At 46.0% G+C, this 24,358-nt stretch overlaps 1 protein-coding gene across 1 annotated transcript in view; it reads right to left on the minus strand.

Annotated features, from left to right (window-relative positions):
- Positions 1-24,110, minus strand: part of SLC25A13 (solute carrier family 25 member 13) — a 164,750-nt gene extending 140,640 nt beyond the window's left edge. Inside the window, exon 1 of the mRNA XM_059712379.1 lies at positions 23,928-24,110. Coding sequence (XP_059568362.1) covers positions 23,928-23,942 — 15 coding nt within the window. The 5' untranslated portion in view covers positions 23,943-24,110. The remainder of the gene's footprint in view (positions 1-23,927) is intronic.
- Between the last annotated feature and the right edge of the window lie 248 nt (positions 24,111-24,358).

Genomic DNA, 24,358 nt, shown 5'->3' on the forward strand with positions numbered 1-24,358 from the left:
TCCTCTCTGAAATCAATTTTTTTAATATATATATATATATATATATATATATATATATATATTTTTTTTTTTTTTTTTTTTTTTAAGTAGGAATTAAATCCACTCTGGGCAGTCTGACTCACCAGCTCTGATTGCCAGAGCACATGTGTTCATTTCATTCCATGAGGAAATTTTCTCCCTGGTTTGATATGACTGGGTCTGAAATCTCAATGGATTTCAAGCTCAATCATAAGGAATATGGGTATATTTTATGACAAAAGTGCATACACTATTAAGGGAATGCTGTCTATGGTTTAGCAAGTCCTCCAGCTCAGTGGTTCTCAACCTTCCTAATGCCTCAACCCTTAAATACAGTTCCTCATGTTGTGGTGACCCCCAACCATAAAATTATTTTCGTTGCTACTTCATAACTGTAATTTTGCTACTGTTATGAATCATCATGTAAATATCTGATATGCAGGACGTATTTTCATTGTTACAAATTGAACATAATTAAAGCATAGTGATTAATCACAAAAACAATATGTAATTATATATGTGTTTTCCGATGGTCTTCGGCGACCCCTGTGAAAGGGTCCTTTGACCCCCAAAGGGGTTGCGACCCACAGGTTGAGAACCGCTGCAGTTGATCCTGGTCCTGTTCAAGTTTAAGAACCACAACTTTAGCTAATGTCCAATTCTGTTTCATCCAAGTCACCTGAGGGGCTTTTAAATTTTGTCAGTACTCAGGTCCTACCAGATGCCAATCGAATTAGGCTATCTTTAAAGCTTCCTCATGAGAGTATAATGTTTGGCTAGGTTGAGAACCACTGCATTAGAACCCAAGGTCCTCACCTCAGCTTGCTACTTCACCAACTGCACAACACAGCCTTCACTTAGCAATACTTCCCCCAACACCGCCCCCCCCTCTCTGCCAGAAAAAAAACCTAAAGGTCTGAAAACCAAGACAAGCTTACACTGAAAACCCTACTTGTCATGAAGTAATTTTTTACCTTAGATCTGAAAACAAAAACAAAACCAAAAACCAGAAGAGACAGCTCATCCAAAGCAGGCTACTCCGTGTGTGTGTGTGGAAGGGGGGGGGGGGGAATGGGGGACGGGGGGCGGTGGAGAAAGATGTGCACATACACACATGCAGACATGCAGTGACAAGCCGGAATAGGAGGTGGAGGGAGAAATGTTCCTGCATAGTCTTTTGTACCTGTGGAAATAAGTGTAGTAGACAGACCAAAATCTCAATGGAAAGTACTACTGGGTGTGACCTAACAACTTAGAAGCTTCTTCCCATGTACCTTCCTGTACTATAAATATAAAGACTGGAAGGCTAAAACTACATTTTCCAGACTCCCTTGCAGCTATGTGGTCTAGGTGCTGCCCTATTAGGTGAAGTTGGGTGAGATTTAAAAGCCAGAGTTTTGGAAAGCAGAGATTGGGAAGTTAGGGGCCATACTTCTGCCGTGTCTTAGCAAGCAGCATCATACAAAGTGTCTGATTTTCCAGTGGCAACCTCCAAGCCATGTCAACGGCAGCATGGTTCTGAAACACTCGCCATTTGTTAGGTGGTTTCATGACTGCACACGAGGCAGCTATTCCCTTGGTGGCCTGCTCCGCTGTGATGCTCTGGAAGTCATTCCTGAGAGCTCAACCGAAAGTCTGTTTCTTCACCTTCCCAACAAATTCTGGAAGCCATTCAATACCCTGTAATAAAACTCCCCCTGCTTAACCCAGCCAGAGTGGATTCTGTTCTCCGCAAGTGAACCTTGACTGATACAATCAGTAATTACAAAAGAAAGTTTAGAATTCCCCAAAATCACAGTTACCATTAACTTGGGAGGAAGAAAGAGGTGTCTAATAAAATTTAAGAAAAATAATTTTCATTGAATTCACTGAGTCACTCATTCCTCATTCTACAGTTTCCCTAATTTCTAATAAAAAAGTAGGAATTGCAAAAAAAGTCATTGAAATATAAATTAGCATACAGATAAGATGCCTTGTTAAGTATTCTTTAAACCACAACATTTTTGTGTAATCCATCCCAAAAGTTCATGTCACTCAACAGTTGACTTACAAAGCACCAGACATCACAAATGTTCACCCACTGGGTAATTACACAAGCAGGTCATTTCAAGGCTGTGGGAGATGTTTATCAAAGGATTCAGTAGGTTGTGAAATGTGGTGGATTTAACTCTGTGCTATTGTAGACAAACATTAAACAACCATAACACCATCACCATAAAATCCTGATATTCACAAGGAGAGTATCACAGTTAAAAAATGAATGTCAATGTTTTAGTTGTGTTCTGTTATGCCCAAATAGCTTTAAGCACACTAATTTTAGACTTTATTATTATTGTTATTAAGCTAAAGCCAATATTCCAGTAAATGTTCCCAAGAGTAATAATTTGACAAGAGACAGTATGAGTCTTTCTGAAATAGGCATTTTTCTGTTTATATTTTTAATTTCTTATGGAGATAGTTGAAGGTGCTTGCTCACCTTGCCATAAACAGACATCCCCAGCTTGAGAATAAATATTTGGGTCTCAGTGTGCTGCTAACTCGAATCTTGGACAAGTCAGTTAACATCTCTGAGTTTGACTTGCCTCATCTATAAAATGGGGAAAATGCCAAAATCTACTTATCTATTTCAAAAAGTTATCTTGAGGATCAATTAGAATTAAAACACACACACACACACACACACACACACACACACACAAAACCAACTTTGTGAATCCTGAAGTGAGAGCTACTGTTGGCAGTGATTATTAGCTACTCTTTAAAAAGTGTAAACTGAGAGTACCTCCATGATATTTCTAATCCCAAATAGGAATGGAAGGTGAGGAGGTCCAGCATGTATTCAACTTAGAAATAAACAATAAAAGCTGGCAAGCTAAGAGGGAAAATCGTTTATTAGAATTCTACTGGACAATCACAGTCTCGTTAGGAAGGTTGAAGAATCAGCTTGAGGCTAAGTTTCCACCAGAGAAGCCGGAAACTATCCCAGAATCACTTGCTGAGAAATCTACCTCCGATCTCACAACAAAAGCAGGTAGCCTAGCTTCCTGTCAGGTCAGCTGCCATGGGAACTTCACACACAAGCCGCTTCCTCATGTTGCTCTCTTCCAAATCAAAGCCAAGCGTCAGCCTCTCATTGGCAGAGCTAGGTCATGTGCTTTTGTTCTGGCTGCAAGGAAAGGTGGGAACTGAGTTCTGACTCATTCATTCTGGCAGGCAGGCCCTATAATGTGGAGATTTTCTCCAATACAGAAAGGTTAGACAAAAGATGGTGGGGAGACTTCTGGCTTCCAGTCCAGCAGGTGAGGAGCCTAGAAGCTGCTACTCTATCTATCCAACAAGTGAAAAGCTGAAAAATCAACAACTCTACCTAGAATCTGAGGTAGACTAAGGGTATTTCAATAGAAGTTTCCAATAGGAAAGTGAGGTCACCAGGAAAACCACTGCCCCCAAAATTAGAACACAGAAAGGCAGAACCAGGGAATCATAGCCGACCAGAGCAGAAACCTGTGAACTGAAACCTCCGTGGGAACCAGTGTCTGAGCAGGAAATAACTAACTGCTGGAGGCTCACCTGTGGACAAGATGGAGGTTTTAAGACTCTAGGGGCCCTAGGGGACCCAGACATAGGGAGTTCCCCACATTTGGTGAGTTTCGACTCCTGGAACTCCACCTGGTCCCCACAAGGAATCATCAAAGAAAGAAACACCTTGCTCTTCAGCAGGAGGAGAGGAAAACCATTTTGAAATCCATCGGACCCCTCTGTTCTTTATACCAAGGTCTGCCCTCCGGAGAAATGATCTAATGACAGCCCAAGCTGCTGGGGATTTATCAGAGCCTAACTGATCAGAGGGAAGGCAATCCCAAACTCCAGACATCTCCAGCCATCCTCTCCCACCTAAGAGGAAGAAAACACTGAGAAGCACATGTGAAATATACTATCCAGGGACACAGGCTCTCTAATGGACTGACACCTAATCTACTTCCTACCATCTCCTCACCAAAGGCCTCTTTAGAGCAGTTCCTTTTTCCCAGTACAGCATGTCTGCCACCAAGGAAAATTACAAGACATCCCAAAAGGCAAAAACCACAATTTGAAGAGACACAACAACCACCAAAATCGGACTCAAATATGGCAGGAATGTTGAAATTATCAGGCCAGGAATATAAAACAACTATGATTCATGTGCTAAGGGTTCTAATGCATAAAGTAGACAGTATGCAAGAACAGATGGGCAATGTAAGCAGAAAGATGGTAATTGTAAGAAAGAACCAAAAAGAAATGCCAGAGATCAAAAACTACTGAAAGAGTAAAGAAGAATGTTTTGATGAGCTTATTAGTAGACTGGACACAGCTGAGGAGAGAATCTGAGACTAAGAGTATCCGATATCATAAAAGCCTAATATGCTAAGTGTCCGGTCGTCTGGTCAGCCATTTGACCAATCAAAGCATAATATGCTAATGATATGCTAAGGCCACTCAACTGCTCGCCGTGATGTGCACTGACCACCAGGGGGCAGGAAACTGACCAGTTGACCAGAAAAAAGATTGGGAGGAAAACACACACACACACACACACCAAAAAAAGGAAAGAAAGAAAAGAAAGAAAAGAAAGAAAAGAAAGAAAAGAAAGAAAAGAAAGAAAAGAAAGAAAAGAAAGAAAGGAAGAAGGAAAGAAAGAAAGAAAGAAAGAAAACCCAGAACAGATACCCAAGATCTGTGGAACAAAATGGACCATAAAGCTAAATGTAACATTCAAATCTATATAGAGATCACAGAGCTAAAATATAAAAAGAAGATACATATCAACACTAATAAAAGAGAAAAATGGTAATTGGCGTACGAGCTACCCTTTTCATTGGCTAATCAGGGCTATATGCAAATTAACTGCCAACTGAGATGGCAGTTAACTGCCAACAAGATGGCGGTTAATTTGCATATGTAGGCACAATGCAGGGAGGCCAAAGGGAAAGCAGGAAGAAGCCCCCTGCCACTGACAGTGATCGGAAACCCAGGGGGGAGCTAAGAGCTGGGGGGCAGGGCAAAGGCGGCCCTGGGGCCGCCTTTGCCCTGCCCCCCAGCCATGATCGGAGAATCAGGTGCCTTTTCCACCCTGGCCAGTGATAGCAGGAAGTAGGGGTGGAGCCAGTGATGGGAGCTGGGCACAGTCGAAGCTGGCAGTCCCAGGAGCTAGGGGTCCCTTGCCTGGGCCTAAAGCAAAGCCCACGATCGTGGGGCCGCTGCAGCTGCAGGTCCCCGCTGCCCGGGCCGAACGCCTAGGCCAGAGGCATCAGGCCTGGGCAAGGGGCCGATCCTGCGATTGGAGGGTGATGGGGGTCAACGCCTGAGGGCTCCCAGTATGTGAGAGGGGGCAGGCTGGGCTGAGGGACACTCCCCCCACACACACACACCCAGTGCAAGGGGATCAGCGGAGCCGCGAGGCCTCCCGGCACCGGCATCAGTGTGACAGGGGGCAGTGCCCAAACCCCCTGAACCCCCTGATCGCCCTGCGGCTCTGTGTGTGACAGGGGGCGGGGCCACAACCTCCCTATCCGCCCTGCTCTGTTCGGGACAGGGGAAGGCGCCCCAACCCCCTGATCAGCCCTGCTTTGTGCCTGATAGGGGGGAGCTCCCCAACCCCCTGATCGCTCTGCGGCTCTGTGTGTGACAGGGTGCAGTGCCCCAACCCCCTGATCGGCCCTGCTCTGTGTGTGACAGGGTGTGGTGCCCCAACCCCCTCCCCCCCCCCGCCCTCCCCAACGGGTCCTGCTCTGTGTGTGACGGGGTAGAGCCATAACCTCCCCTTCGGCCCTGCCCTGAGTGTGAGAGTGGCGGCGCCCCAACCCCTCTGATGGGCTCTGCTCTGAGTGACAGGGGCCAGCGCCCCAACCCCCTGATTGGCCCTGCTCTGTGCGTGACAGGGGGTTTCGCCACAACCTCCCCATCGACCCTGCCTTGAGTGTGACAGGGGGCGGTGCCCCAACCGCCCAATCGGCCCTACCCTGAGCGTGACTGAGGGTGGCATCGCAACCTCCTGATCCTCCCTGCTCTGTGCATGACATGGGGCGGTGCCCCAACTCCCCAAATGGCCCTGCTCTGAGCCCGACCAGGGGCTGCACCTAGGGATTGGGCCTGCCCTATGCCACTCGGCAGCAGGTCTAAGCCAGCAGGTCGTTATCTCCCGAGGGGTCCCAGATTGGGAGAGGGCACAGGCCGGGCTGAGGGACGCCCCCCCTCCCTCCCCGAGTGCACAAATTTTTGTGCACCGGGCCTCTAGTATATATATAAAAGTAGCCCTGGCCATGTAGCTCAGTTGGTTAGAGAGCCACGCCAATATGCCAAGGCTGTGAGTTTGATCCCCAATCAGGGCACATGCAAGAATTAACCAATGAATGCATAAATATGTGGAACAGCAAGTGGATATTTCTCTCTCTCCCTTCCTCTCTCTCTGAAATCAATAAATAAATTTAGAAAAGAAGACATAGTAGGAAACCTAGATGCCCTTGGATTTGGCAAAGACTTTTAAATATAACACCAAAGGCATGATCCATGAAAGGAAGAACTGATAAACTAGACTTCATTAAAATAGAAATTTCTGCTCTATGAAAGACATTATCAAGAGAATGAAAAGATAAGCGAAAAAAATTGAGAGAATGAAAAGGCTGGGATAAAATATTTGCAAACGAATAGCAAATAAAGGACTGTTATCCAAAATATATAAAGAACTCGTAACACTTAACAATAAGAAAACAAACAACCCAATTAAAAAATGAGCCAAGGACCTTAACAGAAAGCAAACCAAAGAAAATATAAAGACAGCAAACAAGCATGTGAACAGATGCTCCCCATCATATATGCAATCAAAGAATTACAAATCAAAACAATGAGACATCACTACACAACCATTACAAGGGCCAAAATCTGGAAGAGTGACAACACCAAATGCTGGTGAGGATGTGCCGCAACAGGAAGTCTCATAGATTGCTGGCAGGAAAGAAGAATGGTACAGTCACTCTAGAAGACAGATTGGAGGTTTCTCACAAAACTAAACATACTCTCACCATATGATCCAGCATTCACACTTCTTTTTTTAAAATATATTTTTTATTGATTTCAGAGAAGGGAGGGGAGAGAGAGATAGAAACATCAATGATGAGAGAGAATCACTGATCAGCTGCCTACTGCACACCCCACACTGGGAATCAAGCCCACAACCCAAGCATGTGCCTTGACCAGGGAATTGAACTGCGACCTCCTGGTTCTTAGCTAGATGCTCAACAACTGGGACATCAGCTAGGCCAGCACTCATACTTCATAGTATTTACCCAAAGGAGTTGAAAACTTATATTTATACAAACACCTGCACACATTTGACAAACATCTTGACAATTAATGCATTGGTACCTCCAGACAATGAAAATTATTGAGTCCTAAAAAGAAATGAGCTATCAAGCCATGAAAAGACATGGAGGAAACTTAAATGCATATTACTAGGTGAAAGCAGTCAATTTGAGAAGGCTATATTCTGTATGGTTCCAACTGCATGACATTCTGGAAAAGGCAAAGAAGAAAGAGATCAGTGGTTGACAGGGTTAGGGTGTAGAGAAATAGAATAGACAGAGTGCAGAGGATTTCTAGAGCAGAGAAAATACTCTGTATGGACACATGTCATTATAAAGTTTGTTTAAACCCATAGAATGTACATCAGGAGTGAACCCTACTATAAACCATGGACTTTGGGTAATAATGATGTGTCAATGTAGGTTCAATTGTAACAAATGTTATCACTGTGTTGGTGTCTGATGATAATAATGGGGGAGTCTAGGAATATGTGTAAGCAGCTGGTATATGGGAAATCTCTGAACCTTCCTTTCAATTTTGCTATGAAACTAAAATAAAGTCTATTTTTTTTTTTAAATCATGGATAGCCAGGACCATCAAGATGAACCTGACTAGGCAGTCATTAGGCACACACCCATAGAATCTCCCTTTCTTTCAGAGAATCCTTAAAGCAGGTTGGATTATCTTCCTTTACATTGGAGAAAACTGCGGGCCAAACAGGTTGATCTGCTCCAAGCCCATCCCTTTTCCACAATGCCACAGCCAGGAAGCAGGTTGCTCAGCCTTGGGCCTACAGACATTTGGGATCAGATTATTGTTTGTTGTAGGCAGCTGCCTGGTGCCTTGTGGGAAGTTGAGCAACATCCCTGGACTTTACTCACTAGGTGCCAGTAGTAATCCCCTCCTCCCAGATGTGACATTGCCAAATAGCATCAGGGGGCAAAACTACCCCAGCCCCAGCTGAGAACCACTGCCTTAGATGGTGCTGCTCCACTGGCTCATTCATGCTGCACAATGGCCTAGGGCAGTGGTCAGCAAACTGCGGCTCGCAAGCCACACGTGGCTCTTCGGCCCCTTGAGTGTGGCTCTTCCACAAAATACCACGTGCGGGCGCGCACGTACAGTGCAATTGAAACTTCGTGGCCCGTGCGCAGAAGTCAGTATTTTGTGGAAGAGCCAGACTCAAGGGGTCAAAGAGCCACATGTGGCTCGCGAGCTGCAGTTTGCCGACCACTGGCCTAGGGGAAGCCTACGGTGTGCTAGGCCCAGTGCCAGGCATTGAGGAGACAATGCCAAATAAACAGAGACCCTGCCTGCAGAGAGAATGACAGACTTATCAACAAGCGGTTGGTACAAAGAGTGTGGTGATACATGCCATCATCACAAGGTAGAGTGGTTGCAGAACTAAGATCGTAATTCTGCTGGAGTCAGGGGTCATGGAGGGAGGCAAAGTCTTTGCAGCTGGGTCATTTGTTATTGATTTTAGCAACTAACACTGACCAGCTAACTTTGACTGGACCCTTGACACTATGCTAGGCATAATGCTAATGGCTTTACATCTGATCTCATTTAAAAATCTCTAAAACTGTGTAAAGTGAAGAGTCATTAATATCTCCATTTTTCAGATGAGGAAGCTGAGGCATTTAAGACACATGGTCTTAAATGAGCAGTAGTCAACCACAGAGACAAAAATACTCTACAGCCCAGTTTTTGACACTAATTATAATACTTGGAGGATGTGCCAAGAATTTGGCAAGCAAAGATGGAGACTTCAAGCAATCCTTATGAATCGTGCTACTGGACAACACTGTAGCTGAAAGCAATTTAAAGTAAAGTCTTTTTGATTGGGCATTATGATACATAAATGCCCAGGGTTCAGTAGAAGGCAGACCTGCCTAATGCAGAGTATTATTCTCCAGTATTATATGCTGAACTCAGACTCAATTTTTTTTAAGCATCAAGGTTACAGTATAATTAGGAGCCAGCTGCAATTGTAATTATCGCTCCCAATATAATTTGTTACATATTAGCAAGTGTCAAATTACTACTGCTCCTTAAATGAATAAAAACTGATTGTGCTGTTCTGAAGATTGGGATGTGTGTTCCTGACGGGGAACAAAGGAATATAAAAAGTATATGGCATATTTATAAAGTGCTGAAAGGCTCTACTTAGGAGATCACACAAGTGGCTGGAGCCCAAATACTGCCACAGGAAGTTAAAATGGATTCGGAGAGAGAACAACTAACTTAATAAATGCAGCGGAAAGCAGCTAATCAAAGACAATAGAAAAGTTGCTTCCACTAAATGGTACCCTACCTGTTCACAATCCTTCTGTGCATCAACATCATACACCTGAAGAATAGTCCAAGGACCGCAGAGGAATTGTAAAGAAAAAGAACAGGAGCCCTCTGCACAGCCTGGATTCACCCAAAGTATCTGCATGATGTCACTCGACTGAGCCCCTCCTCCACCCTCTGCCACAGCCCATGGACTGGGACACGACTGATCAGGGATCAAACCAGCGACCTCCGGGTGCATGGGATGAGGCTCAACCAACTGAACCACACTGGCCAGGCAATGCTGCCAATCTTTTCTTTCTAAATTTATCTTTATTGTTGAAAGTAAATTTAAAAGGCCCAAGTCAAATGCCAGTTCCTCCAGGAAGATTTTCCAGATTCTGCAACCAGATTCCCCTCACAGAATGCTGTTTACACCTACTTTGTGGGGTTTACAATTGTACGTTTAAACTCTCACTCCATCGTTAACCATTAATACGACCTCCTGTTTTCTCATCTGTGAGAAAGAGAACACGAGTATGAGCACTGAATGAAAGGAGGGTAACTTGGGAGAGAAGCTGGCAGTGCCTGGCTCCCCAGCGACTGGTATCCTTTCCATGTTCGCCGAGGCCCGTTGGCTGAGTGAGCAGCGGACAGCGGAGCCCTAGGGGAAGGCTCTCAGCTTAAGCATCTGAACCAGCAGAGGGTCTGGGCCAGCCGTGGGCAAACTATGGCCCGCGGGCAGGATCCGGCCCGTCTGAAATGAATAAAACTGAAAAAAAAAAAAGACCATACCCTTTTATGTAATGATGCTTACTTTGAATTTATATTAGTTCACACAAACACTCCATCCATGCTTTTGTTCCGGCCCTCCGGTCCAGTTTAAGAACCCAATGTGGCCCTCGAGTCAAAAAGTTTGCCCACCCCTGGTCTGGGCTGAGCTGGTAGCAGCCACACTGGTTGATGATGTGGCACTAGTGACAGTTCATGACCTACTGGGGTTGAAGGACAACTACAAAAATTAAACTGGTCCCCTAACCTTTCATCTTATATCAAAATAACTGCAGATAATCAGATATAATCTTTAAAAAGAGGGAGAGTCTTATAAAGAGTGCTAGAAAAACATGAGTGGTTTCTTCTGTAATATTAAGGTGGGAAGCTGTGTTTAAACATGACAGACGACCCAGAATTCAGTAAAGGAAAATATTAATATATAATATTAAAAAATTTTTAAATCAAAAGTGAGTGTGAGCCAGTTAAACATCAGTTGCAAAAAATGAAAAATAAATAAATGTGTAACAGGTAGGACAGAGGGCCACAGTTCTTACATAGAACAAATCAATATGAAAAGGCAAATAACCTAATAGAAAATTGGACAAAGGTCAAAACTAGCCTCTTCTCAAAGTGCTGGTGGACACCAAAAATGGACCAACAGAGGTCTTCAAGCACCACCACAAAAAAGAGCCAGGGCCTGAGCTTTTGCTTCCAGAACCGAGTGGAAGACAGTGGGAGAAAGTGGAATCCTCAAACGCAGCGTGACCTTCACCTGCAATGGAAGAGTGTGAGCATGCTCACGGGGCAGGAAAGTGCTGGCCGGCGGGCCCGGCAGAATCAGATAAGAGACCTGACATATCACTAGCCTTTCCTTGCAAGCCACCTACCTCCACGACTGGGCTAGCAAGACTTAAAAGACATGGCAACTAAATGCCATGTGTGGACTGTGTCTGCATCTTGATTGGAACCAACCAACTGTAAAAACTACAAACTTAGGACATGGGTTTTTAACATCCTTTCAGGTGCTTCAAGGAATGGGGAAATAAAACTAAGACCCCTTTTCTTAAAATTGAAGGGAAGAATTAAAAAATAAATAAACAAAATCTGCCCGCCAATATAGAGAAATGGCCAAAAACATTCCTATCTCTGACAACTCTAAGTTAAACAAGCAGGCTCCTTTTTCCCCACTACACTGTTGCCATAGCTTTATGGCAAGGAATCTGAACATGGTTTGGATAGGTCCCATTCACACACGGCTGTGAAGGGCACGACAAGGGAATGACTGTTTGACAACAGCCAAGGCCAAGGAGGCGTCAGCGGGGTAAAGAGATTAAATTGCATTCGGCATGCAACATGAATCCACACTGTGTAGCAGGTAAATTAAAGAGGGCAATGTGGCACAGTGGTCATGTGCTCGGACTCTGGAGCCAAGCTGGCTGTGTTCAAACCACAGCTCTGCCACGTAGAAGCGGTGTGACCTTGGGCAAGTCACTTCATCTCTCTGTGCAGATGAGTTTCCCCACTGTATAATGGAGACAATACAGCACGACATGTCATAGGACTGCTGTGAAGATTAAATTATTTCATACACAGAGTGCCTAGAACAATGCCTGGTTTGTATGAGTGTTACAGAAGTGTAAGCGGCCATTCTTAAATTTCTCTGTCAAAAATGGTTACGCCTTCCTTTCTATCTTGTAGGTGATGATGAAGGTCAAATCATGAAACTTGGGTCTTCAGATTCTCTGTTTATTTTAATCCCTGTCAACTCTGAGTTCTTGAAAACACACCCAAGCTTATCATTTGGGGAAGCCCGGCACTTAGTATAGGAGCTGGCAGATGGTTGGTGCCAGTAACACACTTCAAAGCATTTTTTAAAAACTGTGACTATCTATACCCTGGTAGATGATACTGCTACTAACATGACTACAAGAGCCAATCTTAGAAGCATCTTTGACAGTTCTGGACAGAATGGAGAGAGAAGTACAAGGGAAAGACCAAAGGCAAGACCAGCTCGGCAGCTATGGCAATGCTGTGGCTAAAAAGCAATGGCAAAATGAACATCGATGGAGGAGACAGGACACGCCTCTCAGGGTAGAAGAGTTTGCCTAACCCATCTCTGCCCACATCCAAATTCTTGCAGGTGATGTCTCCCCTGGTTGCCCTCAACAGGTACTTGGGAAAACTATGCTGCAAGCTGACACTGAGGCACGACCAAGAAGATAAACTCAACTCTAGGTAAGCGGACTCTGCAATATCTTTGAGACGGGCAAGTTGAGATTGCCAACAAACAGCTGAAAATGCAAGGCTGGCGCGTGAGGAGTGAACGTGGAGCCATCACCTTCCAGGGGGAATAGGATCTTGGGCAGGGAACTGGGGACACCAACATTTCAGAGAGAAGCAGAAGGACGAGAAGAAGGCTGTAAAGGAGAATAAAGGCGGAATAAGAGAATTAGAGGCCCTCAGAGGGGACACCATGAAAGCTGATGTAGGGTGTTTAAGGAAGTGGGGAGACACAGGTTCCGTGAGGTCAAAAATAATAAGGATGAGCCAACAGCGTCAGGACTGGGATCACTGGTAGGTAACCTTTAGGAAAGGATGTTGAACAAAAGAACAGGTATCAATTCCATTTCAGGAACTTTGAGTGTGGGCAGGCAGTAAAGAAATAGAGAAACGTAAAACCCCTACAGAATAATCACACATTCCCTTAAGCAATAATCCAGAGATGTGTTCCAAAATAATACCCTGGCCCCAGTGTGGGATCCAATGAGTTCTAAAACCCCAAAATTTATACTGAATTTTGTCACTATGTATTTATTTCCTCAAAAAGTTGGACTGACAGACAACCAAGTCAAAAGGTGCGGTACCCTTAGTTTAGAAAGGGCAGATACATGTAATGATACAATAATAAGAGTTCCAGTCAAAAGTCTTCAAACTTTATTGTGCATCCAATCCCCAGGGGGTCTAGCTAAGAATGCAGGGTCCAATGCCACAGAATCTTCAACCTAAAGTTGAACCAGATCACCAATGGGTCCAGGCTGCTTGTCACTACTTGAGCCAATTAAGCAGAAACAGGATTGAATCATATATGAGCATTTATTCCAATACCGCCGGCAGTTTAGGAGAGCAGCAGGTCACCCACAAAAATCTGCTCTACAGCCCCCCATAATCCAGCTGCTTATATTGGGTAGAAGGACAAAGATTACAAGGGAAAGTAGGAATTGCAGGCATGGGGAAGTAGGCAAGGGGGGCTGGGGCGGGACTCCATTGTTTGGGCAACCAGGTTGTTAATCTTTCCATATTAATAGACAGTTCTTGAATGAGAATGGATCACATTCCAAGGTTGACTTCCAGGTCCTGGGGGCATACAACTCCCAGCCAGGTTAGAATGTCCTTTCTTTAATCAGAACAAGGCAGTCAAGGTTAACAGAGCATGATTAGTATTTCATATAATTATAGCTGATCCCCAATATTCTATGTTTGCCCCAAATAAAGTCAGTCAAAAAATGCTGCAATTCTAACAAGCTCCCAAGTAAAACCAGTGCTGCTGGTCCTGGGACCAAAACTTTCAACTCAAGGCTCCAGAAAGACCACTCAGAGACTTGGACTACTGAAGCATTATTTGTGAATATTTCATAGATCACAATTAGGAAAAGTATGCCATGGTTGATTCAGGTAGGTCAAATAGTTCCTATGTCCCCTAGTTTTCATTTAGGTACAAATGTCTCACCGTCTCCAACAGATATCTCTTGACATTCCTATAGCACAGTGGTTCTCAACCTTCCTAATGCCGCGACCCTTTAATACAATTCCTCATGTTGTGGTGACCCCCAATTTCATTGTTACAAATTGAACATAATTAAAGCATAGTGATTAATCACAAAAGCAATATGTAATTATATATGTGTTTTCCGATGGTCTTAGGCGACCCCTGTGAAAGGGTCGTTTGACCCCCAAAGGGGTCGCGACCCACAGGTTGAGAACCACTGCTATAGCACTTCATAATTCCCAAAGTGTTTTTATATGTTATGTTTCCTCTTGCTTGTCACAGAGAGTCCCTGACTTCCCAAGGGCGAGACTAAGAAGCCAGAAAAGTTAGACTTCTCTATGTTCTTAGCATCAGTAGAAGCAGTGGGCCTGTAACGCAGGCTCTGACATCTTCTCGTCCAGGGCTCTTTCAATAAACCAGAGCTACTGATTTAAAAAAATAAAAAGTTCTTAAAGCCTCTTCCCACATGAGCAAGCAGTTCTGAGCTGATGGAGCAGTCGGGGTCCCCTGCAGCTTAGCCCACAACTGAGGACAGTACCAGACACATGCAAATCACATGTCTAACCTGAAGAAAACACTAAAGATGCATCAAAACAGGCTTATGATGGAGTTCTAAACACACTACCCCAAAATACAGCACCCTGGCATATTGACTAGCTGAAGCTGAAGAAATCTGAAAACACACACACACACACACACACACACACAAAAACGGCAGAAACAGGAAGGGCACTGTGACCTCCTACCCAACCACCAATGCACCCTCCTTCTCTGAAACTGGTCATAAAAATCCCAGGTTAAGGGTACCCTCCCCGTACCAGGAGGAGGGAAGACAGTCATATCACCAGAGATGGGGAATTGGGGGCCAAGAAATCTGTACAAACACACCTTGTTAAATTAACCCTTATCTGCCTGGTTACTTCTTCACCATTTACTAACCCTAACCTAACACCCTTTTTCCTGTCAATTCTTCACAAAAGTACTATTTCTTTGTCTAAAAGGAATAAAAGCTTCTCGCTCTGATCACTTCTTCTGGGGTCGTATTGCCCTGTGAAGGCGCTCTTTACTTGTAAAAATTCAATACAATTGATATGCTTTTTCTCCTGTTAATTTGTCTTTGTCAGTTTAATTTTCAGACCCAGCCAGAGACCCAGAGAGGGTTGAGGAAAACTTTTTCTTCCCCTACATTTACTTATATTTTCTACACTTACAATTTTCTTACAAATTGTACTGTAAATGTCTTATGCAGAAGATATTTTACCATAAAACTGTGTCTTTTGAGATATCCGACTCCTATCAACAGTTTTCACGGATAACATGTGGAAGCTGTGACTACATGTGGAAATCAAGACAAAGCAACCAGCCTAATAACAGTCATTAAATAGAGTGGCTTATTTAGGTTGAATTGCTAAGACTTTCAACGCTGCCCACTTTGCTATGCTGTCAGCACCTAAAGTCACAAGGAACCATCGGGCCTATTTTCAACCAGCAAATTTCCAAAAGAAATGGGGAATATGAGTATTCTATCTTTTAAAGTTTTCCAATCAACAGACCAGACCACCACTCTACAAAATAGCCACTGGGAATAATTCTGAGGGAACAGACCAAAGCCACCATTGGCTGGGTCAGTGTGACCCAACCAGAAGTTCTGGTTAAATAAGCCATTGAGAGAGAGAGAGAGAGAGAGAGAGAGAGAGAGAGAGAGAGAGAGAGAGGTTTGCTCAGTTGTTAAATATTTTTCTAAGGGAATTACATCCCTGTGACAGGGTACATCCTTCTTACTCCCAAGCAAATGAATACGTTCCTCTGTTCCAAGACCCCACCAGAGGCAGCCAAGCACACATGGCAGGGAGAAGAGGTGCTTATGCTGCAGGAGCACAGGAAGGGACCATGCTCACCAGTCCTCATCGACGGTGGAGAACAGCAAGAATGATACCATGTAAGAACTCAACAGAAGCGGAGGCTGGTCACAGGACAAAAGGTCAAAGATGCAGGAGTCAGACTCCGCCAGCAATCTCAGGAAAGAACTCAATATCCAGAAAGACCTGCTCCCTGATTTTCTTACACTACACACTGACTTTCAGCCCTTCCCAGTCCCCACTTCTGTATTTGCTGGCCAAGGCTTACAAAGCCGGGTGACCTAACTGGGGAGCAGGGACCACACAGAACTAGGTTCACCAGGGGAAAGGCTGCCAGACCAGGGTTGTGCCTGGCAATGTTTCCCGCCTCGGGCACCCACCCTGACCTAGAACACCACCGAGGCTTCGCAGGAGACAAAAGGAGCTTCCAACCGCTTTGGTGGGAAAACCTATATTCTAGGATAATTACAAAAGTGTATAAACTCGATGTCTGAGCACCAAGGTGATACGAGGCAGAAGGACTGAAATTAAGTAGCCAAGAAAGAAGAGGACTTATAGGGACCCCACACACCCTTTCTTTTAACAGACACAGCAGGGATGTTCATTTATCCCACTGCGTTCATTCTTCCTTATCCCAAGAAGGAGCCATCAGAGGACCAACTGAAGCAAGGAGCACAAGAACAGCCTCGGGCAGTGGCCTTAGAAACACATTTGATTCACCTGGAGAGCTTTTAAAAAACTTTGAGGCTCAGGCCATGCCGAAGTCTAATGAAATCAGAACCTCTGGGTAAGACCCGGGCATCGACGTTTTTATACCTGTTCAGATGACTACAATATGCTGAGAATCCTTGCCCTACAATAGTGCAAAATGCAAAGGGACTTCAAGGGAAACTGGACCAATTATAAATTTTTCTGAGACTCCATTTCTTCACCTGGTAAAAAGGACAGAATTGATAAGGGGAAGAGTGTTATATATCCTCCAAGGCTTATCCATCTCCATCAATTTAAGAAACCCTAAATCCAAACGTCAATGAAACCACAAACACGTACCATCATCATAGTAGCATAAAACCAACTCAAGCATTCCTTCCTGCCTACCACAAACAACTGGTCTGCTTTATGATGCTATTATTATACCACCAAATGCCTAGCATTTTTTTTTTTACCATAAAGAAGAGAAAGACTTCAATCTGCAGAACATCCTTAATAAACTCAATCACATTTTATCCTCAATAACAAACCTTTGAAGAGGGTATTATTACAGGATGAGAAACATAAAATGGAGGTTAAATACTGGGTTAAAATTTTTTACAAAGGTATATGACAGTGATGACAGCTGCACAACTCTGTGACGATACGCAAAGCCATTAAATTGTACATTTTACATGGGTGAATTGTATGGTATATGAATTGTATGGTAAATGGCATATGACAATCCCTGCCCTGTGCAATGTGGTTTGAAAGCCATTTAACAAATATACGCTCAGTATATGAATGCAACATATGCTGAACGCCAAAAAGCATTCTACAGATACAAATGACTGAACTGGCACCATCAGGAAACATGCATGTTCCTAATTGATGGTGTGTGAATCCTCACATGCACCTTTGCAAATGGAACTCTTTTTAAGGCCTGGGAAGAGAAGGGTTAAGAACAGAGACTCTGAATACAGACTGGAAGGGTTCAAACTCAGGCTGTATAACTTACTCGCTGTACAACCTTGAGGAAATTACATAACCTCTCTGGACCTCAGTTTTCTCACCGGTAAAATGAGGACAAAAATAGAGAGCACCTACCTTTTGGTATTATGAACATTAATTGAGTGATTATTTGTAAAGCACTAGGGGAAATGCCTGGTACATAGTCGGCGCTATGTAAGTAGTCTTGAAATAAAAGTTTGGTATAACTAAGGTGCCTAATTCCTCCTCCTAGGCCATCTCTCCCTTCTCCCATATGCTCTACTCTGTACCACGCTAAACCATCAGATGGACAATATGGTAGACAGGGTAAAAGCACAGACTCAGGAACCACACTGGATGGATTTGAACCCCAGCTCCTTCCTTCCTGATCATCAGATCACCTCTTGGTATCCCAGTCTTCATCTGTAAACCTGGGATGATAGTATATAACGCATAAGACTGTTAAAGGCATTAAGGGAGTTAATAATGAAAAGCTTTAAAATTAAATCTCCTATCTCGTAAGCACTCAATAACTGTTAGCTGCTCTTCGATTTGTTTTATTACCCGCCATCCCCTAACTGTAGCATGTGCTCTCACCTCTCTGCCTTTCATTTGCTGTTTCCTATCACTGGGACATTCACTTCTTGCGAAATACCAACCTTGAGACATTTCTTCCTCTCACCCCCACAGAAACGGGCTCCTTCCCTGATGCTCCCACAGCCCTTGTTATGGCACTAACTCTAAACGTAGGGCTCTTCCATGAGAGGACTTAATTTCTAATATTGGTTTTCTTAAAGGCCCAAACAGAGTCCAATTGACTTTCATACCCTCCTCTTAGTCCCATGTGGAATTTAGAAAGAACCCAATGAATACACAATTTTAAATGGATCAATGATGATAGCAACAAGTCATCCAAGAATGGAATATCAATACTAAATGTACTAGTCCTACAGACCAAATTTCCATTACAACAGGCATACTTCATTTTATTGCATTTCGCTTTATTGTGCTTTACAGATGTGCATTTTTTACAAAGTGAAGGCAAGACCCTCCATCAGCTAAAAGATTACGACTCGTGTTACTGTGGTGGTCTAGAACCAAAACCTCAGTATTTCCAAGTTATGCCTGTATTATCCGTGCTTTCGTTTGTCCCCAAATTTCTTTCTTTTAGTTCTAGGCTAATGTCACCCAAATTATTGGTCCTTGTCTAGTTTTACACCTGAACATCTCTCATGCCTGAACTCAAGTGAGCATTCTCTGTTAACAGTTTCCATCTAGTTTAATTTCATCATTCTGAATGTATAAACTCAACCAGCGACAAAGAGAAAATGTTCACTACAACCAAAATGGGGCAGAGGGGAAGAAGTTTAAAAAAAACAAAAAAACAACTCATTTTCATTGTAATACATACAGGGCAGTGTTTGGAAGTTTTTCAAAGAAATACTTAAAACAACCCAAACAGTTCAGGCACATCACTTATCATTTACCATCTAACAACCCAAGATTATGCCTACAAAAGTAGGCAGCAAGCAAATGGAAGCGCTTTCCAATTCATCTCAAAACACCAGGAGTTTTAGATCAATGTTACTTCATGAAAAACAAACACCTCTTGCATCATTAAGTATTATTCTTCATGCAGAAATCAAAACAAAAAGCAAAGACTAAATTCTCAGACTTCCTATTTAGTAAGAAGGCTATTGAATAATTCATTACATTTGACTAAATAAAAAACCAAGGAAACTAAGAATAAATGGTCAAGAGATCAGGACACTGCTAGTTGTGGCTTGGTGCATCCAGAAAATAACAAATCTGCTTGAAGAGTCAAACAAGTCACCATAGTGAGTGCTGGCATTCACCTACAATTGTTGAGTCCCAGATTCTTGGCCCAATTTCTTAGACCCTCCATGGAAGGGAGCTTCTCTCCTAGTTTTAAGAGGGAATGTCAACCCTAACCCGGATGAGATTGTTAACCCTATGGCTCTGTGTTCAACATGGCAACATGGAGTATCTGCACTTCAGCAAAAAGCAGAGGGTGGCCACTAACATGGGCTGCCCAGCACTGATTGTAGCTGACAGAATCATCCAAGGATTGTGCCCAAAGGCATCTAAGTAAGGGGCACGGTTGGACTGAAGTACTCGAGCACAGCTCATTTGGGGCATTTTAAGACTACATGTACTGCACTGCCCGTGAGGTACAATGATGGACATTGTAAGAAATGGCCTTATGGAACGAACCCGCATACATATATTTGTGGTCAGTAGGTAGTTTGCAGTGCAGTTTGCTCATAGCATGTGAAAGTATGTGAGGAAAGACTGTCCTCAGCTCGCAATACAAGGAGGCCTCTCTTCCAAGTAGCTGACCTCACTGATCATTTTCTCTTTGCCTTGGCTGCTAGAAAATTCAGTCATCTCTACTAAGTAGATCCATATTTTCCATGAACCTTAGCCCTGACTTCATCTTACTTTCCCCTTTATGCTGTTTTCTCATCTACTCTGACTTGATTTTGATGTCTTGTTGGATTGTAAATATCCTATCTAATAAAAGAGAAACATGGTAATCAGTGTATGTCCGCTACCCTTCCCATTGGCTAATCAGCGAGATATGCAAATTAACTGCCAGCCAAGATGGCGGCCGGCAGCCAGGCAGCTTGAAGTTAACATGAGGCTTGCTTGCTTCAGTGATGGAGGACTCCAACATTCCCCGCCTGACTTGCCGGCCTCTGAGCTTGGAGTTTGAAACATTGTTACAAATATAGAAGCTAAACAAAACCCCAGAAACCTGCTTTCAGCCCGCCAGGATCTCAGAGCTGGAGTTGATACAGTCTTTCGATTGTAGAACCCAAACAAACCAGATACCTGCTTTCAGCAGCAGAGGTCTCAGAGCTGGAGCCAGAGCTAAAACTGGCCCAGAATAAAAAAGAAAAAGAAAAAAAGGAGCAGGTGGGAGCTTCAGTCACCCGCCAGCCTGAAAACAGCCCTCAGCCCCTCACCCAGACTGGCCAGGCACCCCAGTGGGGACCCCCACCCTGAAGGATGTGTGACCAGCTGCAAACAGCCTTTATCCCCTCACCCAGGCTGGCCAGGCACCCCAGTGAGGACCCCACCCTGATCCAGGACACCCTTCAGGGCAAACCAGCCGGCCCCCACCCATGCACCAGGCCTCTATCCTATATAGTAAAAGGGTAATATGCCTCCCAGCACCGGGATCAGCGCCTCCCGGCACCGGGATCAGTGTGATAGGGGGCAGCGCCCAAACCCCCTGATCGTCCTGCGGCTCTGTGTGTGACAGAGGGCAGGGCCACAACCTCCCTATCCGCCCTGCTCTGTTTGTGACAGGGGAAGGTGGCCCAACCTCCTGATCAGCCCTGCTCTGTGCCTGATAGGGGGGAGCTCCCCAACCCCCTGATCGCCCTGCGGCTGTGTGTGTGACAGGGTGCGGCGCCCCAGCCCCCTGATCGGCCCTGCTCTGTGTGTGACAGGGCGCGGCGCCCCAACCCCCCCACCCCACAGGCCCTGCTCTATGTGTGACGGGGTAGAGCCATAACCTCCCCATCGGCCCTGCCCTGAGTGTGAGAGTGGCGGCACCCCAACCCCCTGATCTGCCCTGCTCTGTGCGTGACAGGGTAAGGAGCCCCAACCCCCCTGATGGGCCCTGCTCTGTGCATGACAGGGGGAGTGCCCCAACCCCCTGATTGGCCCTGCTCTGTGCGTGACAGGGGCTGGCGCCGCAACCTCCCCATGGACCCTGCCTTGAGTGTGACATGGGGCGGTGCCCCAACCCCCCAATCGACCCTACCCTGAGCGTGACTGAGGGTGGCATCGCAACTCCCGATCCGCCCTGCTCTGTGCATGACAGGGGGCGGCGCCCCAACTCCCCAATCGGCCCTGCTCTGAGCCTGACCAGGGGCTGCACCTAGGGATTGGGCCTGCCCTCTGCCACCCGGGAGCAGGCCTAAGCCAGCAGGTCGTTATCTCCCGAGGGGTCCCAGACTGCGAGAGGGCACAGGCCGGGCTGAGGGACCCCCCTCCCCCCCGAATGCACAAATTTTTGTGCACCAGGCCTCTAGTCTATATATATAAAAGCCTAAGCGACTGAATGACCAAACTGGTCGACTGATTGCTATGACATGCCCTGACCACCAGGGGGCAAACGCTCAATGCAGGAGCTGCCCCCTGGTGGTCAGCGTGCTCCAACAGCCAACCACCTGTGGCCAGCCAACCTCCCCCAGTCCCTCCCCCCAACCACCCCTCCCCCCCGATCGACCCCAATTGGCCAACCTCCTGCAGTCCCTCCCCCCCAAATGGCCAACCCCCTCTCCTCTGCCAGTTGTGCCCCCCCCAATCGGCCCCAATTGCCAGCCAGGCCAAGGGACCCCCCACCTGTGCACGAATTGACATGAGCCATTAGATATCCTGAAAAGAGGCAAGTTTAAATGAATAAAGAAATAAAACACAAGTTCCCAAAGAGTAAAAATGAAAGGTTTCATCTTCCCTGACTCTCACTACTTGGCTAAAATTCAACTGCACTTATTGATATGATGTGACAGTTTAATAAAAGTACTACCCCAAAGTTAAACCTGCTTCCACAGTACTGTTTTACTTCATACTAATCAGTCTTATCTTATATTCCAATTATATGCATATTCCTCAATTTAAGTTCCTCAATTATTTTATCTCCAAATTAAGTGAAATGATTTAATTCATTTGCATATGTAAAAATGACAGTACAGTATGGGTATCTACTCCCACCCACTCTCCTGGAAGAACTCACCTAGAGGAAACTAATTTATACCAAGCCTTGTACTCTGATTGCATGCAAATTTAACGCAAAGAAACAGTCAAGGTTTGAAAGGGTTAACTATAGCTTCCAAAAATGAATCCCAGTAATCCTCAGAGAGTCTACCTAAAACAGTTATATATACCCATGTGCTCACACACAATACACAGCACACTCCTGAAGATGGAACTCGGGGTAATTACTGGAAAGGGAAAGGCCACTTAGGCCCCAGAGTCTAGGAGTATGAAGAAGCATGCGGATTTGGGGAGCCTGGAGAAACTTAAGTCATTGAACAGCATTTAAATATATTTGTCTGCTTACAATTTCCATTGCAAATGTGATTAGTTTGCTTGCATAAATAGGAATATGATGTGTTGGCCATGTTTTCCTCTTGAGGGTTATCACGAAGTTTTGATTAAGGACAAATGTTTGAAATGTTGGGTATGTTTAAGTTCACTGCACTTAAAATGAGCTAAGAAGTTGTATAGGCTTGATTAAAGGGCTGCCTTCCTGAACTTAAAAATTAAAAGCAATAAATTCCAATGATTCAAGTGATTGGGACTAAATATGGTATTCTGCCAGAAAAGTTGGAATGGAGTCTAAAGAGACTGAAATGGTGTCCAGGTTTCAAGAAAAAGGAAAGGTCAAGCTGTCTGTCCGAGCTGCCTTTCCTCTGGGTGAGTGAATGATTCACATTCCGCAGAATTCCTTTTAAGTAGAACTTCACAGGGCTTACAGGCTCCCCGGACAATCTGTTCTGTCATTTCTAAAAAGAAGCCTCTCAAACGCTCGGAGGCCGGCATGTAAGTGTTGTCAGATGGGGAGTGGGGAGAAGGATGAGAAAGGTTGGGGCGAGGAGTGGGGGGTGGAGGTCCCCTGGAGTTGGTCCGCAGGCTCCCGCAGGCCAACCCTCCCAAGCCATCTCCAAAAACGGAAGTCAAGGTGACTTCCCCGCCCGCGGGAGGGCGGAGCCTTGAAACCTAAAAGGATCAGGCTTCAGCCCGCGCTCCGTCCCGGGGAAGGAGAAGCCCAGGTCAACCACCACCGGGACCTGGGGCAGGAGAGAGCTGGGGTGGCCCAAAGGACCTGCGGAGCCCAGGCCCTCCCCCGCCCCGGGCGCACCGGCTTCTCCTCGCCGGCCTCAGCTGAGCCCGCCGGGCGCCTATCAGGCACCGGCTCCGCTCCCGGAGCCAGTGGGAGGGTCCCCTGCAAAGTTTCTGCGGCAAGATCCGGCCTCGGAGCGCGCACGGGCCGCCGGTGCCGCCCGGGAGTGGCGGTCCCCTCCCTCCGTCCGCCGCTGCAAGGTGGACCAGCTGCCCTGCGCTCCTTCCCCTGTGCGTCCCCAGAGGCATCCACTCGGCACGTGCACGCCCGGCCTGTCGCGCCCCCGGGCCGGATCCGACCCGCGCGCTCCCCGGGGCAACCGGCCGACGCTTACCTTGGCGGCCGCCATGCTTCGTCCCGCGTGCGGGCTGCTGTGGGACCCTCTCACCGGCGCGCTCGCACTGCGGACCCGGGCAGCTCACTTCCCGTCCGGGAGGCGGTGGAGGCGGCGATAGGGCCCGGCGGCGTGCGCGCCCGGCCTGCCTCCCCACGCCCTCCCGCCCGCGCGGGTCCTGCGGGCGCCGCCAGCCCATTGGCTGGGCCGTCCCGGGCCGCCGCGGCGCGCGTGATCCGGTGGCCTCTGCCCTGCGGCCGGGGCGGGCCAGGGTCCACGGGCGGTGGACTGCAGGCGGGCACGTGACCCCGGCTCATTTCCAAGGCGAGGGCCCTGGGCCGGTGGCGGGGTGCCAGCCCCTCTCCTTTGGTCAGGTGGCCTCGAGACGGCTGCCACTGGTACCGGCCAGGAAGGCACACCGCCTGGGGACG

Source organism: Myotis daubentonii, chromosome 10 (assembly GCF_963259705.1).
Source record: "Myotis daubentonii chromosome 10, mMyoDau2.1, whole genome shotgun sequence".
Classification (NCBI taxonomy): domain Eukaryota; kingdom Metazoa; phylum Chordata; class Mammalia; order Chiroptera; family Vespertilionidae; genus Myotis; species Myotis daubentonii.